This window comes from Pongo pygmaeus, chromosome 5, assembly GCF_028885625.2.
Source record: "Pongo pygmaeus isolate AG05252 chromosome 5, NHGRI_mPonPyg2-v2.0_pri, whole genome shotgun sequence".
NCBI lineage: Eukaryota > Metazoa > Chordata > Mammalia > Primates > Hominidae > Pongo > Pongo pygmaeus.
This window is the reverse complement of record NC_072378.2, coordinates 151,763,152-151,788,737: the sequence shown is the minus strand read 5'-3', so window position 1 is coordinate 151,788,737 and position 25,586 is coordinate 151,763,152. Positions and strand designations below refer to the sequence as shown.

At 43.6% G+C, this 25,586-nt stretch overlaps 1 protein-coding gene across 1 annotated transcript in view; it reads right to left on the bottom strand.

Annotated features, from left to right (window-relative positions):
* Positions 1 to 25,586, bottom strand: part of AKAP12 (A-kinase anchoring protein 12) — a 116,234-nt gene that overhangs the window by 42,136 nt on the left and 48,512 nt on the right. The window contains exon 3 of the mRNA XM_054490728.2: positions 9,423 to 9,579. Within this exon, the coding sequence (XP_054346703.1) occupies positions 9,423 to 9,579 (157 nt within the window). The remainder of the gene's footprint in view (positions 1 to 9,422; positions 9,580 to 25,586) is intronic.

Sequence of the window (25,586 nt, the reverse complement as noted above, 5' to 3'; positions counted from 1 at the left end):
AGACTCTGATTCTGCTGGTGCCTTGATCTGGGACTTCCCAGCCTCCAGAACTGTAAGAAATAAATTTCTGTTGCTTATAAATTACCTGGTCTAAGGTATTTTGTTACAGCAGCCTGAATGGACTAAGATAACAGCTAAAAGAATTGCAGGTCTCCATTAGTGGCTTAGTTACAATCAGAGAGCCACTCCTTGTGGACCACATCAGTCCCTTCAAGGAAAGGGCCTAAATCTTTTTTTTTTTTTTTGAGACGGAGCCTCGCTCTGTTGCCCAGGGTGGGGTGCAATGGTGTGATCTCGGCTCACTGCAACCCTCGCCTACCGGGTTCAAACGATTCTCCTGCCTCGGCCTCCCGAATAGCTGGGACTACAGCTGTGTGCCACCATGCTGGGCTAATTTTTGTATTTTTAGCAGACACAGGGTTTCACTATGTTGCCCAGGCTGGTCTCGAACTCCTGACCTTGTGATCCACCCGCCTCAGCCTCCCAAAGTGCTGGGATTACAGGCATGAGCCACTGTGCCTGCCAGAAAAGGGCCTAATTCTTAGACTGTTACTTGGGCAAGCCTATAGGCTGACTTGCCTGGCTCCTTCTCAAATGGGCCAGAACATGAACCCAATTTGAAAATGGACTTGAATGGCCTCTGAGCTAGAGATTTATAGGTAACATCTCCAAGGCTGACTGAAAATCTTTAGGGCAAGCAGCTATGACATTTACCAACTTCTTTCCCCCATCCCTGGCTATAACCAATCCCTCTTACATAGTCCTGACCACCAGTCATTCAGCAGAACACATAACGGGAGGATGACAGGATGACGTCTGGTGGCCACATGTGTGAAGGGATTTATCTTATTCTTTGACACCAAGAGGATTATGTTTCAAGATATTCTTGAATAAAATTCCCCCCTTGAACTTTTTGTTTAATTAAATTAAAACTTCACATCTAGAAAAATGGCTTTCAAAATCAGATTAGAGGCCGGGCGCAGTGGCTCATGCCTGTAATCCCAGCACTTGGGAGGCTGAAGTGGGTGGATGACTTGAGGTTAGGAGTTTGAGACCAGCCACGGTCAACATGGCAAAACCCCATCTCTACTAAAATACAAAAATTAGCCGGGCGTGGTGATGCACGCCTGTAATTCCAGCTACTCAGGAGCCTGAGGCATGAGAATTGCTTGAACCCAGGAGGCAGAGGTTGCAGTGAACTGAGACTGCACCACTGTACTTCAGCCTGGGTGACAAAGAGAGAATCTGTCTCCAAAAAAAAAAAAAAAAAATTAGAAAGGCCATAAAAGTATTTTTATAAAAAGGCATAATGGAATTACCAAGTGGATTGCTGCCTGCCTCAGGTCGCTCGGGTGTCTTCATTAGCTAATCCACTATTTTATTTTTAGTACCCATATAACTAGTCATATTGTATTAGCCACAGAATTTCAGAGATGGGTGGGGATGCTCATTTCATAGACGAAAACTGACTTGCAATGAGATAAAGAAATGTATTCAAATCAAGATCACGCAAAAAGTAGTAATTAAAGCAGTCTTAGCCGTGTCTAGCCCCCTAGAATTAGTTGATTTACGAAGGGGAGAAAGGGTGAACAGAAGTCTTGCTGTCCTTCTTCCTCGCTCCTTTTGTTAAGTCAGAAGGAAAAAGAAAACTTCACTGCACTGTCAGACTTGAATATAGTTCAGAGAAAAACATCTTGACTGCTGATTACGGAAAAATAAATCTGTGTTTCTTTAAGGATGAAGGCAGTGAAATATTTGGACCAGAAATTTGTCAATGACATAAGTAATTTCAGTGCAGCCACACTAAAAACAATTGCTGCAGAGCAGGAGAATGAATTAAAACCAGTTCCCAGAAATCGCACAGCATAGTACTTTTACCTAAGTTCAAGGCCTATTTTGTGTGTGTTCCCTCCAGTCTTCAAAACATTACAAAACAGGATACAGCTTGAGAAAATGTCATGCAATAATATTGTATTTGAAATACCAAAGTGTGTGCAAGGGGACCCCTCTCTTTATCTATTGGGCACTTGTGTTTGATAGCGTTACTAGGAATCCACATTTAATCACGTGCAGGTCAGGGTCCGATTTCATGTTTCCAGGCAACACCTGGCTAACCAACAGCAAGCACCTGTGAGAACCCAGCATGGTGCGGTCCTGGAAAGGGTCTGGCTTTGTCAGTGCTGATGCAACAAAGGAAAGAGAGCCTTGGATAAAACGTACAAAGCCGCAGTCTTTAAGCAGGAAATGAATTGATACAGAGTTAAAGCCAACACATCCTCCTCACCTAGATGATTATAAACGTAATACTGTGAACTCCAGCTGAAAACTGTGTCTTCATTTATTCAAATATTTGCTGAGCACTACCTCTGTTCCAGCTACTGGTCCAGGCTCAGAGGATTCGGCACTGAACTAAACAGCCCCGCTCACCCCATCTCCTGCCATGGACCACCCTCCGAATCCCCATCCCAAGAAATCTCTGCCCTCATGATTCTTTTTTTTTTTTTTTTTTTTTTTGAGACAGAGTCTCCCTCTTGTAGCCTAGGCTGGAGTGCAGTGGCACGATCTTGGCTTACTGCAACCTCCACCTCCCAGGTTCAAGTGATTCTCCTGCTTCAGCCTCCCAAGTAGCTGGGACTACAGGCGCCCGCCACCATGCCCGGCTAATTTTTTTGTATTTTTAGTAGAGATGGAGTTTCACCGTGTTAGCCAGGATGGTCTGGATCTCCTGACCTCGTGATCCGCCCACCTCGGCCTCCCAAAGTGCAGGGATTACAGGCGTGAGCCACCACGCCCGGCCGTCCTCATGATTCTTTTATTTTATTTTATTTTTTGAGACAGGGTCTCAATCTGTTGCCCAGGCTGGTACAGTGGTGCAATCATGGCTCACTACAGCCTCAAACTCCTGGGCTCAAGTTGAGTGATCCTCCCACCTTAGCCTCCCAAGCAACTGGGAATACAGGCATGCACCACCACGTCCAGCTAATTTTTTTAAACGTTTGTAGAGACAAAGGTCTCACTATGCTTCCCAGGCTGGTCTCGAACTCCTGGGCTCAAGTGATCCGCCCTCCTCAGCCTCCCAAAGTGCTGGGATTACGGTTGTAAGTCACCACACCTGGGCTTGATTCTTATATTTTAGCCAAAGTGAGGGTGAGAGACAGATGTCAAATGCCAGATGTTAACAACTGGTGTAGAGAAAAGGAAAGGAGGAGTGGAGGGCTGTAATGTGGGTGACAGGCACTTCTAACAAGATACCAATGATGTCACAATTTGAAAACTGAAATAGAAAAGGAATCAAATCATAAAAATATTCCTTCTGGGCAGAGAAAGCAGCCTCTTGCAGAGAAACAGGTATGGGGTGGGGGAGTTATCTTTGAAGAGGTTCAGAGCAGGTCTTAGGGTGCCTACTATACAGATAAAGTTATTAAATGTTCAAAGCAAAGAAGAACGACTTTTAACTCAGAATGGATTTTCTGTAAGGTAACAAGATCTGTAGGGAGGGCTGGGATTATCTGGCGGTAACCTTTCGGCCTTTCTGTTTCCCAGAGGAACTGTACACCAGGAGCTGGTGGGTTCAAATTGCAAATTTAATAAAAGCAGAGGATGACATTAAGCGCCATTAGAAAAATGAAATTCTCTATAGTGTTGTGTTTGTTACTATATCTGGGGGAAAATACTCAGTTGTAGAAAAGTGGAATCCTGTAAAACGTTAAGAAATACATCCTCTCAAAGACTTCTGCTTTAAGCGACAGCATTTTGAGGGTTTTTGTTTTTCATTTTTCCCCGGGGGTGGGGGGTGTGATCACAGCTGGTGTCACAGCGGTGGTCCACATGCACACACCAGGAGCCGCCTCTATACCATTATCTGATTAGCGTAACAAGGCCAGATGAACAAGGTTCATCTGGTCACTGGCTGACAGTTTTAAAGCAGCTGGCCCCAGAGTGGCAAATGTCAGAGCACCCAGCTGCTTCCTGCTCCGTTGCTGATGGTGTAAATATTCTCAACTCTGGGTACACAAAGGGTGTGAAGCCTCTGTGAACAAAAATTATTTAAGGCCGGCTGTGGTGGCTCACTTCTGTAGTCCCAAGACTTTGGGAGGCTGACGTGGAAGGAAGCTTGAAGCCAAGAATTTGAGACCAGCCTGGGCAACATGGCAAGAACCTGTTTCTACAAAAGCATTTTAAAGAACTATCTGGCGCAGTGGCACATGCCTGTAGTCTTAACTACTGGGAAGGCTGAGCTAGGAGGATCACATGTGCCCAGAAGTTTGAGGCTGCATCAAACCATGATTGCAATACTGCACTCTGACCTGGGCGACAGAGCAAGGCCCTCTTTTAAAAAAAACTTTCTAAAGCTAAGGAAAGGACTGCCATTGTTTGTTTGCTCACAGAAACAAACGTGACCTGTGAAGGTTGGAGAAAACATGGTTTTCACATGCTTTAAAATGTTTGCTGTACGTACTCTGCAGAGACGCAAATCTCAAAAAGAAAACAAATAACTGCATTGTAAGTGATTAATTCAAATGTATGAAGACCTGAGATAATCACTGGATTACTTGCATACGGCAATGAGATTTGCAGACACTTTATTTCAAAATCAAATATGCTATTATCAAAATGAATAAGGTGTTGCTTTTTGAGTAACTGATTTTCCTCAACTGTTCGGGGAAAAAAAATCATCTGCCTAACAGATACTGAGATTGAATTTCACGTTTAAATTTCAAAGTTGTTCTAATTACCAAAAGTTAAAAAAAAAAAAAAAAATAGAGACAGGGTTTCACCACGTTGGCTGATCTCAAAATCCTGGACCCAAGCCTTGGCCTCCCAAAGTGCTTGGATTACAGGCGTGAGCCACCACACCCAGCCTGCAAAAGTTTTAAATCTAAAATTGGTCTCAGCCCAAGATACAATGTTTTAAAAATCATTCTTGCTTGGGTTTTTGTTTTGTTTTTGTTTTTGTTTTGAGATGGAGTTTCACTCTTGTTGCCCAGGCTGGAGTGCAGTGGCGTGATCTCAGCTCATTGCACCCTCCGCCTCCTGGGTTCAAGCGATTCTCCTGCCTCAGCCTCCTGAGTAGCTGGGATATCAGGCATCTGCCACAAAGCCCAGCTAATTTTTTGTATTTTTAGTAGAGACGGGGTTTCACCATGTTGGCCAGGCTGGTCTCGACCTCCTGACCTGAGGTGATCCACCCGCCTCGGCCCCCCAAAGTGCTGGGATTACAGGTGTGAGCCACCGCACCCAGCCTCTTGTTTGGGTTTTTAACAAAGAGAAGACCATACAAGCCATAGACTATAAAACGATCGATAATTTGAGTTGCGGAAAAGGAGCTTTTCTTTTTCTTTTTTTTTTTCATCTTTTCAGTAGAAGCAGATTTGCCCAAAACTAATGGCACTTGTGCAGTCTCTGTGAATGCTGGGAATAGCACAGCATGACAGCACTTTTTAGTTAGGGAGAGGAAGCCCAGTTGCATTTCTATATAAGCTGTTTGTATAAACTAAAAATCTCAAAGCTCAGAAGAAAGGGACTGCTCGCCAAGGCTAAGGTAATTAGTTGTGTTTATTTTCATTATAAATAAATGTTTGTGTCCATGCCTCATTGTGTATGCTCTTATAGAAGGCCACCAAATGACATAATCAAGCCCCCTCCCCAAATCTACATATATCAGACTCTGCTGTAGAGTTTAGACAATATTTAGTACGCGGTTCCTTCTTTCTAACATTTAAGAAAGTTTACAAAGAAGCAGAATTCTGTTTTCATTACAGGAGGAGGGTTGGTTCTGACCTACCAGTATTTCCAGTTTTAGAAAGAGCAAGTGAGTCAAAACGGGAAAAATAATTTCACCACTGGCTTTGTCTGCCACTGTAAAGTAAAAACCCTCCAGCAGGAATGGCCCTTGTTCATTATTTTCTCCCATCAGTTGATCTTGCTATTTTATCTACAGCAGGACCAAATTCCACTGTGGGCCAGTCCTCCCAGGGACCAAAATGGGTCAGTTCTCTTCTTATTTAAGTGGACAGTGGTAGAAACAAAGGTGTCCCAAATCCTACAGGTCAGTGTCACATGCCAAATTATGCCTTTGCCTATCCTACAGCAAACTGTTGTTGTATAGAATTCTGATTTCTGGAAGCAACCATAAAACCTAATCATGAGCGAGCCAGTCACGGTGGCTCAAGCCTGTAATCCCAGCACTTTGGGAGGCCGAGGCAGGCGGATCACCTTAGGTCAGGAGTTCGAGACCAGCCTGGCCAGCATGGTGAAACCCCATCTCTACTAAAAATACAAAAATTAGTCAGGCGTGGTGGTGCATGCCTGTAATCCCAGCTACTTGGGAGGCTAAGGCAGGAGAATTGCTTGAACCCAGGAGGCGGAAACTGCAGTGAGCCAAGATCACGCCACTGCACTCCAGCTTGGGTGACAGAGCGAGACTCCGTCTCAAAACAAAACTAAACAAAAACCTAATCATGAGCTGTCACTGATGTCAAAAGCATGGAAAAATGCTGTTTAATAAGTTAACACGAAGATTCTGTCTGTATTTACATTGTCAGGCTATTAATTATCATCTGCCAGGCAGAAAAAATAGAGAAAGAAAAAAACAAAATGAGTATGCCAAGTTGCCACAGAGAACCTAATAAACCAAGAGAATAGCAGTTGGACCTGAAACAGCAAAAGCTCACCCCAAAAGTAAGGCCTCCAGAAACACCTCTAGTGGGTAGCCTCTGTAGCCCTGGGCTATGGTGTGGAGGCACATCTAGCTCTTTTTTCTTTTTGACCTAGAGGTCAAGGCCTTTTCAAGATCTTGGGAAGGACAAGGTATATAATTGGCTGGTCACGGTGGCTCACGTCTGTAATCCCAGCACTCTGGGAGGCTGAGGCGGGCGGACCACTTGAGGTCAGGAGTTCAAGCCCATACTGGCCAACATGGTGAAACCTTGTCTCTACTAAAAATACAAAAGTTAGCCGGGCATGATGGCAGGCACCTGTAATCCCAGCTACTCAGGAGTCTGAGGCAGGAGAATCGCTGAACCTGGAAGGCAGAGGTTGCAGTGAGCTGAAATCATGCCACTGCACTCTAGCCTGGGTGATAGAGCAAGACCCTGTTTCAAAATAAACAAACAACAACAACAACAAAAAATGTATATTAATTACCACTCTTCCACAGCTGGGCGTGGTGGCTCACGCCTGTAATCCCACCACTTTAGGGGACTGAGGCAGGCGTATCACTTGAGGTCAGAAGTTCAAAACCAGCCTGGCCAACATGGTGAAACCCCATTTCTACTAAAAACACAAAAATTAGCCAGGTGTGGTGGCACGTCCCAGCTACTTAGGAGGCTGAGGCAGGAGAATCACTGGAGCCAGGGATGGGGGGTGTGCGGGGGGAGGCAGACGTTGCAGTAAGCCGAGCTCAAGCCACTGCACTCCAGCCTGGGCGACAGAGTGAGACGCCATCTCAAAAAATAAAAAATAAAAATCACCACCCTTCCGGCATGGTGGATTTGATATTTGCTCAGACCTCCGCGGCCATGGTCAGAAGCCTGGGTCACCTCAGGGAGACAATGGAATAGTCACAAGGGAGGGACTGAATCACTCACTGTGAAAATCAGTGTTTACCCACGTGGCTGCAATGTAAAAGAAATCACATCTGGACTAAGTGAAGATAACCTTAAGACCTCCAGTAAACATGCCACAGATTAAAAAAGAATTTCCAGGCTATTTGGGATTCTATGAAAAAAAGTGTGTCCCTGCCCCATCCCTCCCTCCTCTTATCCATCCTACAGATGACCTAAGTCAGACAAGAAGCCTCCGGCACCCCTTTGGTGGCATAGTTCAGTGATCACACGTTGTCCACTAAATACTTTCTAAACTCCACTCTGCTTTCAGGGCCCTGTTATCTGGCCCCTTTTGCCTTCTGGGCTTTCATTCTACACCCTTCAATAAAAACTCTTTGCTGGGGCTAGGCTGTTCCAACACACCAGCCTCCGAACCTGCCCGGCACAATGAGAGCACAGTGGTTAAGTGGTTTTGGAATCTGCTGATCTGGATTTGCATCTTGGGAACAATATCACCTACTTCATAGGGTTGCTGTAACTATTAAAGGTGATAACGCACAAAAGGCACCTCTCTGGGCCCTATAATAAAAGCACATTAAGTGTTGGCTGTTATTATTCTCCTCACTTTTGCTGGCATTCCTTGTTTAGACGCATCTAAATCCAGCCTCCCCCTAATCTCCCCTCTCACCTCAAGTGACTGCTCCACCTGAACCCTACAGCTCTCATCCCTTGCACAACTCATTTGGTAGTCACCAAGTTGCCTTGTCTTAACCTTACAGACTTGGCCATAGTAAGCTCACATGTTGCTGGTGCTTGACTTGATTCAAAAGTTAACATAGGAAAGACAAAGCTTTCGACTTGGGAATTTGAGTTGGGTCCATTCCAATCATTTGGGTGAAAATTATTTGAAACTCTCACACTAGGTCATGCAAATACTCCGCCTGTGAGACTGTGTGTATTTCTAACTTTATATTGTGCCTGTGGTGCTATATACAGATAAGTATTCCCACCAACTTCAAAAGCAGCTCCCTGCTTGAAGCAGCTCTGTGGGGGCATCAAACAAGAAGAAAAACAGGTTCCACATGTTTGAAGAATCTCATCTAAGTGAGGCGATGTTGAATCTCCTGTGAAAGGACTTTTCCCTTCATTTGCCTCTCTTATTCATATTACATGAATCAATTTACTGTATGCCGAATCTTCATTTTACATATCTTTGCTAGCGGTTATTGGTTATCCCTTTATTTATGATTAAATGGAACAATGAACTCAAGGTCCTTCTTCAGCATGCAGCCTTTCGCTTTTCACAAGAGACTTACTGGTCCATATGCTCTCAATTCTGACCTCAAGGTATGGTTCCCCACCCCCTATATGGGTAAAAATCAAATCCCAATACTGTGTCCAAACGGTCACTCTTCAATAACCATTCCTCGAAGATCTCTAGGCTCAAGAGCTATAAAACACGTAGCACATCATAGTTTAAGCAAAGAGGGGTACGTGCCTTGCAATGCACCTCTCAGAAAAAGTTGTACAAGTATAGCAGGCTCCTCTCTAGAGAGAGAGATAATGACTCTTCCAAAGCAACCATAACTTCTGTTTCCAACAAGAATTCACATTCAACTCCAGACAAGTAGTTGGGACAAAGCAACAATAATTTAAACAGCATCAAGTTCCAGATAAGAAAAAGGAAACACAACTTCAAGGTCTAAGTATAGGGGGTATCCAAATGGTCAGATAAATACTTCCTTTTGTAACCAATTGATTGTTTTTGCTATTAACATCAATCCACCACCAGGCAGTATGACAGAGTATTTTCTGCTGAGTCCAAAGTTTGTTGCAAGTGCTGTGTGCCTTCCAGTTCCTGGAGGGGCGGCTTACCCTCTGTGACAATGACTTCTTCTTCCTCCTGGCTGTTTAGGGCTCCTTGACCATTCAGGGCTCCTTTCTGGCCATTCAGGTCACCCTCCTGGAGGCTGAGCTCATCTTGCTCAGCTACGCCATTGATGGTGGACAGCTGACCATTCTTCTGTAGGAGCTATGGGAAAGACAAAGCCATAGAAACTTAATTTCGGTCCTCATGACCAAGTCAGAAACAAGGCATTAACTTCCAGAATATAAACCAGTGAAAGAAGAAATACAGAAAAAAGGAAGTTCAAAAATAATGAAGAGTTAAGTCGTACATTTGTCTGAAAGATCCAGCTACCTTACAAGCAGATAGGGCCTTGTATCTGGGTAAGTGTGCCCACCAGCCATTCATCCACTCATTAATTCATTCATTGGAACACCAGATACATACACTCACCTTTCCAGACCTATTTCAAATATAACCATGAATAAATCAGATGTGTTTCCCAGAGCTTTGAGCTTACAAATTACTATGGAAGGCAGACTTAATCCCCTTTTTACTTTAAAATAATAAATAATGTTTCCTTGCGATTAGATGCAGGTTAAGCATAATTGACTGAACAAGTCAGAAGGCAGATTTTTAAACAAATAATTACTAAACTGCAGCTGTGGAAACTGTCACGAAGGAGGCATACATAGAACAAATAACAATAAACAGAGCCCTCGAGAATGAATCAAGTAGGTTTAAAAAAAAAAACAAAAACAGCCCTAACTGAGGCTGGGGGTGTCCAGGACTTCTCTGAGGAAGCAACGGTAAAGCTGAGACTTCATTTCCACAGGCAAGGGCTGTGTGAGAAAAGGATAAATGGGGTGCAGAGAAGGGAAGCCCCTTGGTGCGAAGGCCAGTGCTCCCAGAGCCCAGCAAGCAAAGAAGACACATATAACACGTGCATTTGGGTCATTGTTTTTCCCTTAAAAATACTACAATGGTCATTTGCAATCCTCCCCATAGGATGCCCTGTGCAATTGATGGCATCAGTTTCAAAATCAGCAGGCATGGCTGGGCGCGGTGGCTCATGTTTGTAATCCCTCCCTCCTCGGGAGGCCGAGGTGGGCAGATCACGAGATGAGGAGTTCAAGACCAGCCTGGCCAACATAGTGAAACCCCATCTCTACTGATAATACAAAAAAATTAGCCAGGCATGGTGGTGCATGCCTGTAGTCCCAGCTACTTGGGAGGCTGAAGCAGGAGAATCACTTGAACCTGGAGGTGGATGTAGGAGGTGGAGGTTGCAGTGAGCAGAGATCGAGCCACAGCACTCCAGCCTGGGTGACGGAGTGAGAAAAACAAAAAAAGAAAACAAAAATGAAAAAACCCACAAAATCAGCAGGCATGTAGGCATGCCCTTGGTCATATAATACTTTTTTTTTTTTTGAGATGGAGTCTCACTCTGTCACCCAGGCTGACGTGCAGTGGGGCGTGATCTCGGTTCACTGCAACCTCCACCTCCCAGGTTCAAGTGATCCTCCTGCCTCAGCCTCCCACATAGCTGGGATTACAGGCATGCGCCACCATGCCTGGCTAATTTTTGTATTTTTAGTAGAGACGTGGTTTCGCCACGTTGGCCAGGCTGGTCTCACTGCTGACCTCAAGTGATCCACCCACCTCTGCCTCCCAAAGTGCTAGGATTACAGGCATGAGCCACTGTGCCCGGCTTGCTCTTGGTCATATTTTTAATCCTGAGAATATAAGTAAAAGAATTTTAAGCTAATAAAACAATAACCATTAGGAACCTAAATGTTTCAACAATGTAATATACAACAATATACACAGATATCTCTTTTATCTTAAAACCAATGTAGGCAGCTGCTATTATTTCCATTTTATAATAATGACACCGGGACTCAAAGCAATTCTGGTGGGGTGGGGTTGTCTTGCCCCAGGTCACACAGCTCAGGAATGGGGGCATCGTGGCCCGAAGCCAGCTCCTGCCACCAACTATTTCCAGGGTTTTTCTGTTTAAGGCTCTCAACATAAAGACAGGTGCCATGTTTTGAAGGTCCTCTTACTACACACAATTATAAAATGACTTAAAGGGTATTCCAGGTCTGGAACTGGTCCGGAAAAGGTCTGGTACAGACCTACATGCTACAAAGCAATGTCAACTCTGCACTCCATCTGACATCATTTCATCCTGCTTCCAGGCCAATGAATGACTCTGGCCTCACCACTGACTTAGACCCTGAACGCTGAAGGGACAGTGGGTCCAAGACACACAATCCAGAAGCCTTAAGTTGTGCTAAATTGATTTCACCTGGCTGTTCTCGGCTCCCAGCAAGGCTGTCCTTCAACTGCATGAGCTTCCTCCTGAAATAATACCACCGTAGTTTAATACTTACACTACAGATGGGATTGTTGGCTTCAAAATGCCCATGCTGAGTCCATTTATTAAACAGAATACTCAGATTACATTTCCACTTAAAGTCTTCTCTTACCAAAATATGAAAGATGGGAATTTTAAATGAAACCTAAAGACAAAAGCAGGGGGTAGGGAATGGAGAAGAGGGTAGTGTGTCTCCACAAAGCCCATCAGCAAAAATGTCAGAGTATTTCTTTTTCTTTTTCTTTTTTTTTTTTTTTGAGATGGATTTTCGCTCTTGTCCCCCAGGTAGTCCAATGGCATGATCTTGGCTCATTGTAACATCTGCCTTTTGGGTTCAAGCGATTCTTCTGCCTCAGGCTCCCGAGTAGCTGGGATTACAGGTGCCTGCCACTGCGCCCAGCTAATTTTTGTATTTTTAGTAGAGACGGGATTTCATGTTGGCCAGGCTGGTCTCCAACTCCTGATCTCAGCTGATCTGCCTGCCTCAGCCTCCCAAAGTGCTGGGATTACAGGCATGAGTCACTGCGCCCAGCCAAATGTCAGAGTATTTTAACTAAATATCATTGAGTATGTACAGAGGACTTAGATTTGATTAGTAACAGGAAGAAAAGTTAGGGGAGGAAAGCAGGAATCACATATTATTGTGGGCTCCATGGTAACCCAGTGAATCTTAAACCTAGAAACTGTTGACATTTACAGTTTCATGATATGGCAAACTAAACAGGGAACATAAAAAAGCCATCTTAATACCTCAATTTCAATGCAATAAACTTTGGTCAATTGTGCCTCTTATTTAGGAACCAGAACTCTGAAGTTCTATAGAGTTTAGGGTTCTACAAAGTACCTAAAATTATTGAAAAAATTCTTATAATCCTCTGTGAATTGTCGAATCCAAGATATCTTTAGTTGGAGCCAAACTGAATCTCTTTAAACATGAAGACTATAGCACACAGGCACAAATTTCCGTTTATTCTTTTAGAAATGTTACTGAGCCGGGCACTGTGATGTGCGCTGTAGTCCCAGCACTTAGGAGACTGAGGCAGGAGGGTTGCTTGAGCCCAAAAGTTTGAGGCCAGCCTGGACAACACAGAGAGACCCTCGTCTCCAGATAAAAACATAATTTAAAAAAGAGATGTTACACCAGGTGCAGTGGCTCACGCCTGTAATCCCAGCACTTTGGGAGGCTGAGGCAGGCAGATCATGAGGGCGGGAGATCGAGACCATCCTGGCTAACATGGTGAAACCCCGTCTCTACTAAAAATACAAAAAATTAGCCAAGTGTGGTGGTGTGCACCTGTAATCCCAGCTACTAGGGAGGCTGAGGCAGGAGAATCGCTTGAACCTGGGAGGCGGAGGTTGCAGCGAGCTGAGATCACGCACTCCAGCCTGGGCAACAGAGGGAGACTCCGTCTCTTAAAAAAAAAAAGAAAAAAAAAAGAGATGTTACACACACATAGCAAGGTACATTAGATGATAAAAAGAAGGACCCTTAAAAACTGAGGTCAAATGCTACACATCCTTATATCCTAAGTACGATAATGAATACATTATGAGATAGTAATTTTCAGTAACCACAGGGTAACTGTCCCTACTTGAGAAAGGCACTAGATACATTATTAACTTCAGTAGAAAACAATTTATGACAGTGACGTTACTGAACCTGAGTTTTGAGTCTATTTTACTATGTGAATAGCTTGCGTCCCGCCAGGGTACCCAAGCTTTGACCTCAAGAGTGATGTCTCAGGTGAGCTTTCAGAGCCTATGAGGCACCAACATCCACGCAAAATGGGACTTCATTCCTAGTCAGATTGTCACATTCAGACATGTCCACACTTTTGCAAATCCCACGTGTTGTTAAAGATGGATAATTCCCTTTATTTCACTCCAAATCAAAAGTGTTTTTGTTTTTTCTTCCATCCCCAAACCATCTAAATAATTCATACCGTTGTTAAAAATTCAGGGACCTCTGAGAGTTATCAATAAGTTAAAGTCACCTCAAATAGAGGAAATCAAACCTACATTCATTTAAGTCTTTTCTGTGTTTTCTACGTGTGTATATATATAGGCACAAGCATTCACTTAAAAAATAATGGGGAACACGTGTTATTTTATGACCTGAGGGTTTCATACGTTGTGGGTACATTTCTTTATTAATAAACATGCACCTTGCTTAACTTCAATCAGTCTCTCTTTTGCCTGCAACTCAAATGGCCACAGAAGACAGGATTTACACACAGCTCTGCCCAGAGAGACCCTGAAAGATGCAGACACAACATAGTGGCACATGGGATAGGAGGCGGTGGAGCCAGATGGGATTCAGTGGAGCCAGATGGGATTCGAGGGCCACCCATTTCAGGGAGGAAAGTAACATTGGGACTTAACTGTTACCAAACAAGAAAGAAGGAGGAAATGTATATTTCACTTTTTCCACTCCGAAGCTTCCTCGCATAGCTTTATCCATCCACCCTGAACTTAGTTTTATAAATAGTTATTTCTTTTGAGATGAGAACTAGACTTGAAAGACACGCTCCTTACACTTAAACATGGTAAGCACCAGAAAACCTATTTTCCCACTGGATTTGTGCTTCAAAAAGCACAAATACCTCCTTTGAACAAATCAAAACCCTAAATGTTTTCAAGCTTATATCCTTTGAGTGGGTCAGCCAGAGTTTATTCCCATGAAGTATTACCACATTACAACTAAACAAGCTGTTAAAAAAAAAAAAGACCCTAAAAACCTCAAATGTTTCCAGCAACAGTGTTTTCCTCTCATTTCTGTAAGAACAACAACCAAGAATGTCCAAGTGGTAGCCAAGGCACCACCAAAAAACTAGGAGACTTCTCCATCCACTTCCTTCTCCACAGGAGTCCACCACGTGCTAGTGTAAAATGATGAGCCCTTGACAGCTGTCAGGATGCCAGGGGCAGAGGAGGTAAAGCCAACTAAAGCAACCCTTTTCACTGCAGAAGTGATACTCCCGGATCTACATCCTCATTGGACTCCTGCAGTTCACACGGTAGACGAGGCTCCAAAGGGGCAATTCGTCCCACCCAGGGCAGTATGACCAAGAAGCAAACCTGTAAGTGGCCTTCGTGGGAAGGAACCAGAAGCCGATATAACCAGGACACACCCACAAATGATCAAATCATCAGAATTAAAGATTATCTGGAAGGAATTTTAAATCCCATGACAAAACTTGTAAAGAACCTCTTCATTGTGTTTTATCCTTCATTCTAATAGAAAGTGTTTTGAAAATCAATCTTTAAAAATGTCAAACAAAAAAAAATAAAAACCAGAGTACAAATCAGTAAACAATATCCCTGAAAGGCAATTTGGAAATAGGGATAGAATTTTAAATATGCAAACCCATTAGCTACACCACACCATTCTAATAGATATGGCATTACATATTTATGAGGTGCAACACATAATAACTTATAATAGGGTTGGGCGTGGTGCCTCATGCCTATAATTCCAGCACTTTGGGAGGCTGAGGCAGGAGGATGGCTTTAAGCCAGGAGTTCGAGACCAGCCTGGGCAACAAAGTGAAACCCAGTCTCTACAAAGGAAAACTAAATAAGTAACAAATACTTTATAATAGCAAAAAAAACAAAACAAAAACAAAAACAAAAAACCCTTAAATGTCTATCAGTAGAGGGGAGTAGTTAAATTATGAGACGTTCATGCAATAGACAACATCAAAAGCTATGAGGTAGATTTAGACACACTCATGTGTGAAGATGTCCCTGGCTTAAGGGGGAAAAGAAGCAAGTTGCCGAGAATGATTCTTTTATGTGTTTAAAACCAAACCAAACAAAAATAACCCACTGACAAAGAGGGAGAGGAAGAGGAAAAGGGAGAGAGAAAAGGAGTCAATGTTTGTGTAAGCATTTTTTTTAAAGTCTGGAACAATATGTACCAAATCTTTAGTAATGGCTACCTCTATGGCATTGTTGTTGTTTGGTTTTATCCTTTTAGAGGGAAATTGGGAGAATAGACACAGTTTCGTTTTTACTCGCTTTATCATTGTAAAAGTGAAAACACATTGAACCCTAAAACTCATAGCTTCTTAGGCTTCAAGCATGTTAATAACCTCTCTTGCCAGGGTTCATAAATCTTTTAAGATCATCTAGGCCAACAGGCCACACTGCTGGAGCTTTAACTCCTCTGTTTATATCATCTCCAAATGTAAATAACATATTAATGTCCTCAGCTAAGCCATTCATCAAAAACATTGACCGGGACAGAGCCAAGCGTATCATAGTTCTACAGCAGGCCACTGCAGGCTCCTGACAGAGAACACATGTATCCTATGCATTATGTACCCATTTCACAAGTGTGTTTCATATACATTTGCTTCCGCCTTAAGGAAGTTACTTTCACGACCTTGAGCACGTTTCTTGCCTCCCTCATATCTTCCCCATTCTCTGTAAAATGGAGTTAAGAATTCATTTTTAGGCTGGTCTGATGGTAGTGGGTTATCAGAAATTAACATCAGTGTTACTAAAGTTGGTATACAACCCCACACTGCTAAACTTGACTGGCTTTTAAAAAGAAAAACAAAATTTCATTCTTCTTTCTTGTTTTTTTTTTTGAGATGGAGTCTCACTCTGTTACCCAGGCTGGAGCGCAGTGGTGCCATCTTGGCTCACTGCAACCTCCGCCTCCTGGGTTCAAGTGATTCTCCTGCCTCAGCCTCCCAAGTAGTTGGGATCACAGTCAAATGCCACCACGCCTGGCTAATTTTTTGTATTTTTAGTAGAGACAGGGTTTCACCATGTTGGTCAGGTTGGTCTCGAACTCCTGACCTTAAGTGATCCACCCGCGTTGGCTTCCCAAAGTGTTGGGATTACAGGCGTGAGCCACCTCGCCCGGCCAAGAATTCATTTTTATATACCTCAAAGAATATTTGAAACATCACCAGGAACATATTAAGTTCTTAATAAGTGAACTATTAACATAAATTTTAGCTGTCTTTGTTATACTATTTGTTCTCAATAATTGTGGTCTTGGGAATTACTTGTTCCATGCCTGCGTTCCTCTCTAAAATGAAAGCTCTGGGAGTTATTACCTGTGTTCTCCCTGCTCTGCCCTGAACAATAACACCTGGCAAATGGCAAAAGCGTCTAATCCTTCTGATTTTCTAGGACTAGGCAGGACAAAGGCGGTAAAGGTGGTTTATATAAAGGTCTAAATGGAGGAGGGCCGTCTGTGATTTTTCTTTTCTTTTCTTTTTTAAACTATAGAAGGCATGGGGGAAACAGAAGACAGAACAGCACATACAAGGTCTTGGTTAGAGTCCAAGCTCCTCTCAGCTGTGGAACTTTACCTCTGAGCTCATCTTCCCAGTTACAAACTGAGACTAATACTATCTCTGGTTTTGGATTGCGTGAGATTCAAATGAAATCATATTTGGGGGAAATTCTCTTTCTAAATAGAAAAGCACTCAGCAGCCATTTTATGAGACTTGGTCCATTTGAGCAAATCAAGGTCCATGTGCTATCCCAGTATTTTCCAGCCCTTATCTCACACTATGGTCACCTTTTATAAATGGTCCTCGTGTTTCTGTTAAGGAGGGTTTCAAAGGAGGCAGCATTTGGTTTGAGTCCGAGATGTGAAATGACAAGGGAATCCAACAAAATTAGACACAGCTCGCTAGAGGCGACACATCTCACTACATCCCAGGACACACGTTCACATGGGGCTGCACCTCAAGACTCAGGTACGGCTACAGGTAACATGGCCATAGCCTTGAAATCACAGACTTGCTCACAGGAAGAGAAAAGAAGACACAGTAGCCTTTTTTTTTTGAGACGAAGTCACACTCTGTCCCCCAGGCTGGAGTACAGTGGCACAATCTTGGCTCACTGCAACCTCCATTTCCTGGGTTCAAGCGATTCTCCTGCCTAAGCCTCCTGAGTAGCTGGGATTACAGGTGTGCACCACCACACCCGGCTAATTTTTGTATTTTTAGTAGAGATGGTTTCATCATGTTGGTCAGGCTGGTCTCAAACTCCTGACCTCGTGATCCACCGCACCTGGCCCATAGCAGCCTTTTTTTTCCCTGAGGTTCCTGGTTGGTTCAGATCCTCAGGTTGCGACGGCAAGTGATCCTGCCCCCACAACACACACACACATACACACACACACACACACAAACACACACTCAGAGCTGTGTGGTGTGTATCAGTGAGCCCACCCATCAATGTAACTCAAAGAGCTATCATTAAGACTGATTATTTATTTCATACAAGTCAATAGCTATAGCTCCAATTGGTATATTCACTCTAAAATTAAATACTTCAAACAGCAATCCAGACTGGCAAAAAAAAAAAACCCTTTTATTTCAACCTAGGCATACAATGTATTTTCCAATGTATATTTAAATTTCCAGAAGTAGGCTGAAAATAAGACGGAGGCTAAATGCAGAAATGGGTTATTCCATTGTGATCCAGATTTATGAGAAGTTTAGATGAACAATAGCCCTAATTTTTGTGAGGGAACTGGATCGAATTCTTTAGTCTCTCCATTCCTTCCCCAACAGTCATGCTTTCCAAGAAGTTCAGCCTGAAGATGCTGCATCTCAGTTGCAGGCTAGAGTGCAGGCTAGAGTGAGTGCAGTGGCGTGATCTCGGCTCACTGCAACCTCCGCCTCCCGGGGTCAAGCGATTCTCCTGTCTCAGCCTCCTGAGTAGCTGGGACTACAGGCATGTGCCACCACATCCGGCTAATTTTTGTATTTTTAGTAAAGGTGCGGTTTCGCCACATTGGCCAGGCTGATCTCAAGCTCCTGACCTCAGGTGATCCGCCCAGCTCAGCCTCCTAAGGTGTTGGGATTTCAGGCATGAGCCACCGCACCTGGCCGATGTGATTTTTAATTACCTCAAGATATACAGTAAGCACTGCTAAGGCAATCAGGAATATACATTTATATTCCATGAATTTAAAAAAAGATTTAAGGCAATCTGCAAAAGAAAAATATGAGGAGGCCTTTAACTAGCAAGGTTTTTAAAAGAGAGAAAATGAACTGCTTATCAGGTTTCAGAGCTATTATCAAAGCATAGAGTCAAAAGCTCTCTCCAACCACATGAAATTGAGAAGAGGATGTATCCCGGAGTGGGCGTGATTGTAGTGATCTCTAAAAATAAGAAGCCCTTATCTCTGAGAAATTGACCTCCAGAGCTCTCTTCCTGCTGCCAGTTTTCCTCAGGGAAGAGGCAGCAGATCCTCTTGAGGGTGGCAGCAGGTCCCAGGTCTTAACCTACAGATGCTATGAAGCCTCTGATCTTTAAATAAAGCCACTGCTGGTTTTAAATTTCATGATATTTCTTTCCACCCATATATTCAGCAAAACAAAACCAACAAGCCAAAAAAGTCCCCTTACTGCTTGGTGACGTCACTTTAAGCTCGACTGAGTTCATTTGATGGACTGAGAAAAGGGGGTGAACATCTCCTCACCATCACCCAGAGTCCCTGTGGTCCCTTCCCTCCAGCTCCACAGGACGAAAACAACAGGGCCCAGCTGTCTGAACCCCACGTGTCCTACCGCACTTTATCCTGCAGGTCTTTATTCCAAGATGGGGTTTACAGCCTACGCTACATCATCCCACCAACTGCCGAGTAAGAGCTATTCACCCAACAGCAACATTTATCCACTTTCCATACCTGATTGGCTTAGAGCAGCTTTGTCATGCTGTCACATTCGCTTAACTAATTTAATTTAATCCTAGTGCAAAAATTCTAATTTCCAGAATGCCAATATTAATTTTATTTTGTGTTTGAAATGGCAATGCTTGCTATTTAAGGAAGGCGGCTGGAACGGTTTCTGCGCAGCACAAGAGCCTGTGGGCCCGTGAGTGCTGCTTGGTGAGGGGTATAAATACTAGATAGAGAGTTTCTCGCCACTGTCTACAAATCCCAGATTTTTCTGTTTCTTATCATTTTCAGTAAAATTCATGAAAATTAGTTAACCATAATTTCAGGAAAAATAACCCAAACTCATCTTTGGACATGAGAAAGAATGATTGCTAAGAGAGCTCTACTAAAATCATCGGTTGGCTTTTAGCATGCAAAATTAATTCCATTGAACATTAATATTCAAATTGTTGGATGTCTTATTAGAAAATAATGTATTTCGCACATTGCTTATGGAAACCACAAAGGACTGGCCACTACAGGTGAACTCATTTTATCAGGAATGTTGTCTACAAATTAGGCCTCTAAATTCTCAAAGATCGGCATTTATCAAACTGGTATCTGAGAGCATGAGTATACTGGGTGTATCAACACCAACATACCACACATTATCTCAGAAGTGTTCTATGCTCCAGGTTAGCTTGGGAAACTCTGATGTAGACAGAGTTAAGCAGATTTACTTAGAATTTACAGACTCCTTAATGTGCATTCTGAACCACTAAGGAGGAAATCACCACATTTTCTAAAATGAGTTCCTCAAGGAGCCCTCTCTGAGTCACATCTACTAACATTCCCCATAACTAAAGACACCACAGATGCATGCAGTATGTTTTAACACACAACACTTCAGTCAAGTATTCCCTACTTTATAAAAAGTTATAGTTGTTTTTAAAAGTATTAAAACTCCCGAGTTCTCTGGGAAAGTATGTTAAAGAAAACAAAGCACTCTAAATCTGGTTAGGTGGGAGATCAACCATGCTGATTTCAGGCAAAGGGAATTTATAAGATCTCTGCTGGAGATGGGGGCAATAAAAAGCACCACCTACCAATGACAGCAATTCACTGCATGAAGATGGCCTGCCAGAATTCCGTTCTGTGAAATGCCTACCTTGTAATGTTGGCAAACCCCACAGCATTTGGGTCTTAGGACAGAGAGAAGCTCATTAAATCCAACTGGAAGAAAAACCTGTGAATCCTAGACCAAGTCTCTGACACAACCAGTATCTTCCTGTGTGGACACTGTGGACAGTAATTACAGGACATGGGGCATCCCTGGTGCCCCCAACCCCGGCCCCCAATACCAAGAAATGTGTACCTCCCCTGAGGTGGTGGTGATAACATTCCTGGTTAAGAACCACTACTCACAGCCTCATAGAACCAGGAAAGAACTCCAGGCTGAACATGGTGACTCACACCTGTAATCCCAGCACTTTGGGAGGCCGAGGCGGGTGGATCATGAGGTCAAGAGCTCGAGACCATCCTGGCCAACATGGTGAAACCCTCATCTCTACCAAAAATACAAAAATTAGCTGGGTGTGGTGGCACTCGCCTGTAGTCCCAGCTACTCGGGAGGCTGAGGCAGGAGAATCGCTTGAACCTGGGAGGCGGAGGTTGCGGTGAGTCGAGATTGCGCCCCCTGTGCTCCAGCCTGGCAATAGAGCAAGACCTCGTCTCAAAAAAAAAAAAAAAAAAGAAGAAGAAGAAGAACTCCAAGGCTGAACCTGAAGAATTTTATTCTTTTTTTTCCCCTAAGGTGCTTAAACCAAGAAAATGCATCTCTACTTAATTATGCTGGATCCATGATATGATCTATCTAACACAGATCTTAGGCATATGAGCCATGGTTGCACTGGGTGTCCACTCAGGGGAGAAGAATATGTAATCCGGCAATTCCAAGGATTCCTGTGTTAAGGACAGGGAACAAGCCCAATACCATGTTACTTACTCTCTTCTTAAGCTTCAGAGGAATACTGGAGTTCTGTGTTTAACAAAAAAGCACCTGACTTCTCTTGATTAGTTATTTAACTTTGGGTCTCAGATCACGTCAAGTTACAGAGCACAGAATACAGACCCCTAGAGCTAGAGCTTTATATTCCAGTGTCATGACCTGCATCGTGAATGTCTAAGACAAGTTCCCCACCACCCACTGCTCTGAGCTGACGCACCTACCAGCTGTTCCGGGCAAATTAATTACCATCTTGACTTCTTGGACCTCCACAAATTCCAATTGCAAAATAAGCAAAATGTTATTGTGAAGAATTAGAATAATGAAAATAAATCATCTCAAAACACATTTCTGACAATTCTGGCAATTCTCATGACTAGTTTTTTCTGTGGCTCTGCACCAGCAAATTCATAGTAGGTTTTATCTACAGCACATGTGCAAGTCAAGATCTCAGTTCTCACTTAATTCCTACACACCACTTCATATTCAAGCAATTACTCTCACGTTAAGTGGCTGCTTCTCTCAAAAGAATCCTCATTTGGTAGTAAAATAATTACATCACATCCTTGCTTAGAAATCTGATAATACCAAATGTTTTGAAATCCACTGTGTGCCACAGAAAGGCTACATAGTTTCTGAGTCCAAGAGATAAACAATTTCGACAGGAGGAAACCAGCATTATCCCAAGTCAAGTCTTGATTTTAAAGTCCAAAAAATTTTAGAGGCTAATACTACTTCTTCTAATCAAAGGTGTGTCCCTAAGACAGGAGTATCAGGAACTCCACCTTGAAGGCAGGCAGATATGAGAAACATGTAGTGCCTAATCACTGCACAACTGTCACCTGCTTATGGGGGCAAAGGCGGAGACGGGCAAGAGGAAGACACCAGAAGGTCTCATAAAAAGCTCTTCTCCCATCCTGAGAAGGGATGTTTGTTTGGTTTGTGTTAGGCAGCCCTAGGCAGCACACATTAGCACGCCTTGCAGGCTCTTCACCATGCTGACAGCTGCAATACAGGGAGGTGGAGACAGAAGTTTACTCCAAACTTTGCCAAAACAGGTAACATATTACCATTCAATGAGGAGGATAGTTGAGACCCCTGTTGAAATGAAATACAGTCAGCCTTCCATGTCTGCAGTTCCTCATCCTGCAAATACTATCTTTTCAATCCTTGGTTGGTTGAATCTGAGGCTGGGAACCCCTGGATCCAGAGGGCAAACTGTGGGACTCGAGCATCCTTGTATTTTGGTACCAACAGGGGTGGGAGGGTCTTGGAACCAATTCTTCTAAGATACTGAAGGACAACTGTACTACACACTGTCTGCAAATTTGTAGCTATACTGCCTTTGAACCAGACTGCTTAAACCGATTGCTGATTTTTAACTAAAAACCCAGTTAGAATGTATTGCCCACCCCATTGCAACTTCAATTCTAAGTCCATGCTCCATTCGACTGAAAGAGAAGACAAGCAAAATTGCTTGTCTCCTTTTCAGTAGAATGCACTTGATTTGCAAAGATGGCCTAAGATAATGTGATTTAGCCAAGAATCAATAGTTATTATCCTATTATGTTCAGCTCCAAGTATTTGTAGCACAATCACCAAAATGTAAGATACGGAATGAAAAAGTAGCAAATTTCGAATCCACAAACAACTGTCCTGTGTTTGCTAACGAGCATCTATGGGAATTAGCAGATGGAGGCTGAATTCTAAACTGCTTTTCAATGGAAATGTCTCTGCCTCACAGGCTCCTTTCTGAAGCCGGCTAAGCAGAGGGCTCCACTGCCAGAACCTCTGCTGGCTGCAGCACTCAAGATAGAAGGCACTGCACATGGAAGGAAGGGAAAGAGGCCACAAGTCAGCTGGCAGGGATGAGCTATGTTAAGCCATCCCAAGTGACTTCGAGAAATGCCTCCTTATATGTGAAAAAAACTCAAGAAAGTTTCCTATACACTGTGGCATCCATCGGTTACTTAATAAAGTCATTAAACATTTAGCTCTGATAATGGACTTGCAGATGCCATTGTGGATAATCCATTTAGGGTCTGTGGATGCTTAATAGCAAAATTAAAATGATAAATTGAAATGGCTTTCTCTGACGTGTGTGCTTAGTTAGCTCCGTGCGCCACAGCATACAAGCAGCCTCCTGCATACCAAAGTAAGTGACGCGAATCCAGCCCTGCTGCTGCTTGAGCACAGCCAGTGTTTATCAGTCTGCTCAGATGAAAACAGGGACTTCGCCTAGGGCAACTGATTCCTAAGGGGCAGGCAACAGCAAGACCCCTTCTTAGCTGGTAATGATCCTGCCATGCTTCTCTGGATCCGGCATAGCCCAGGACAGTCAACAGAAAGAGCACGATTTGCAAGCTCACCCATGAAAGGAAATCTCAGCTGAGCCACTCATTAGCTGTGAGACATGTGGGCAAATTTCTCACCCTCTGAGCCTATAGAACGAGGGGTAATACTTTTGTGGGGCTGTTGTTGTGGTTATATCCTAACCCAGTTAAGTCAGAATCTCTGGGAAAGGACCCACATATTAGTAGTTTCTAAGGCTCCCCCAGGTGATTCCAATGGGCAGCTGCTGTCTCAGAGGCATGATACTGACCAAGGGAACCTGACAGGTGGTGAAGGGAACACTGGATGAGGTGATCTGCAGCAACTGGAGACCAGCTCTCAAAAGGAAAGCAAATCAGAAAGCAGCTCCGTTTATGTGCAGAGAGTGGGAGTTTCTATGCAGGTAAGGGTACAGGGAGACCCTAGAAGGACTAACTTCTAAGGAAGAGAAGGGGATTTCGTAGGGGAGAGGGTAAGAAGTAAAAACAAGAATCCAGGCTGGGCAAGGTGGCTCACGCATGTAATCCCAGCATTTTGGTAGGCCGAGGCGGGCAGATCATCTGAGGTCAGGAGTTCAAGACCAGCCTGACCAACATGGAGAAACCCCGTCTCTACTAAAAATACAAAATTAGCCTGGCGTGGTGGCGCATGCTTGTAATCCCAGCTACTCGGGAGGCTGAGACAGGAGAATCGCTTGAAGCTGGGAGGCAGAGGTTGCAGTGAGCCAGGATCATGCCACTGCACTCCAGCCTGGGCAACAAGAGTGAAACTCCATCTCAAAAAAAAAAGAAAAGAATCTGGTGAAGGCTGAGAACCATCAGTGAGGAGGACGGGAGAGGAAGCTGGCCTGTGAGAGGTAAGAGGTCTTCGAGGAGTCGTAACTGAACTTCAGGGCCTCATTGCCAGGGGTCAATCTGCTTGGCTTCAGATTTTTTGGGGAATACCCAGTGGCATGGATGTCTAAGTGGAGAAAGACTGTAGTTGGGTGAGGGATGTGCTAGGAGAATGAGATGACGGTGAGTGCTTCTACATTTTGTCTGGCTCAGTCACCTGGGACTGAGCTCGTCATGGTGTCCAACTGATGCCACTGTGGGAACTTCCACCCACCCTCCCTGTAGGGTGTGCAGCGAAGATGTTGGCCTTTCCAGACACTGCCCAGTTTTCCTATCCTCCAGAATGGCCCTGATCAAGTTACCTGAATTCAGTGGAGAAGGAATTCAACAATACTAGTCCTATAAGCATTAATAAGTGCCAGAATAATGTTTCCCATAAAGAAATGATGACTATTCTAAGAACACATCTGTGTTAGTCCACACACTTCTCCAGTCTCAAAAGGAAGCTTCCAAACCATCTTGTTCAGATGCCTCTTCCCATCGGATGCATTACCTTCTAAACACAAAAGTATATCAAAACACAACAAAAGCAAAACGCCAGCCATAACCATGCTAGTCATCATGTTACCCAAGGAGGAAAGAATTACAATCCAAGTTCCACAACTGAAGGAGTTGCAAGTTAAACATCTCTCAGCCTTTGCTTTGAATAAGCTAAGAGCCAAGCTAAAACCTCACAAGGGAAAGTACATCTGGGAAAGCCCACCACCCTCCCTTTACAAAGTTAACCTGGTGACAGTGTCTCTATTCAAAATCCCTGTGCTTCCTTTCTCTTACAGGCCAGCCTAGAATGTATTGATTAAGACATTCTAAGAAAGACAAATAACAGCTCTAGTTTCTTTTCTTTCTTATTTTCCTGGTTGTACAAAGTTATTCAATAAAACAGTTATATTGCACATCTTGCAACCTTCTTATCAAGACCTTACTCTACTGAGAAAAAAAGGGAGAGTG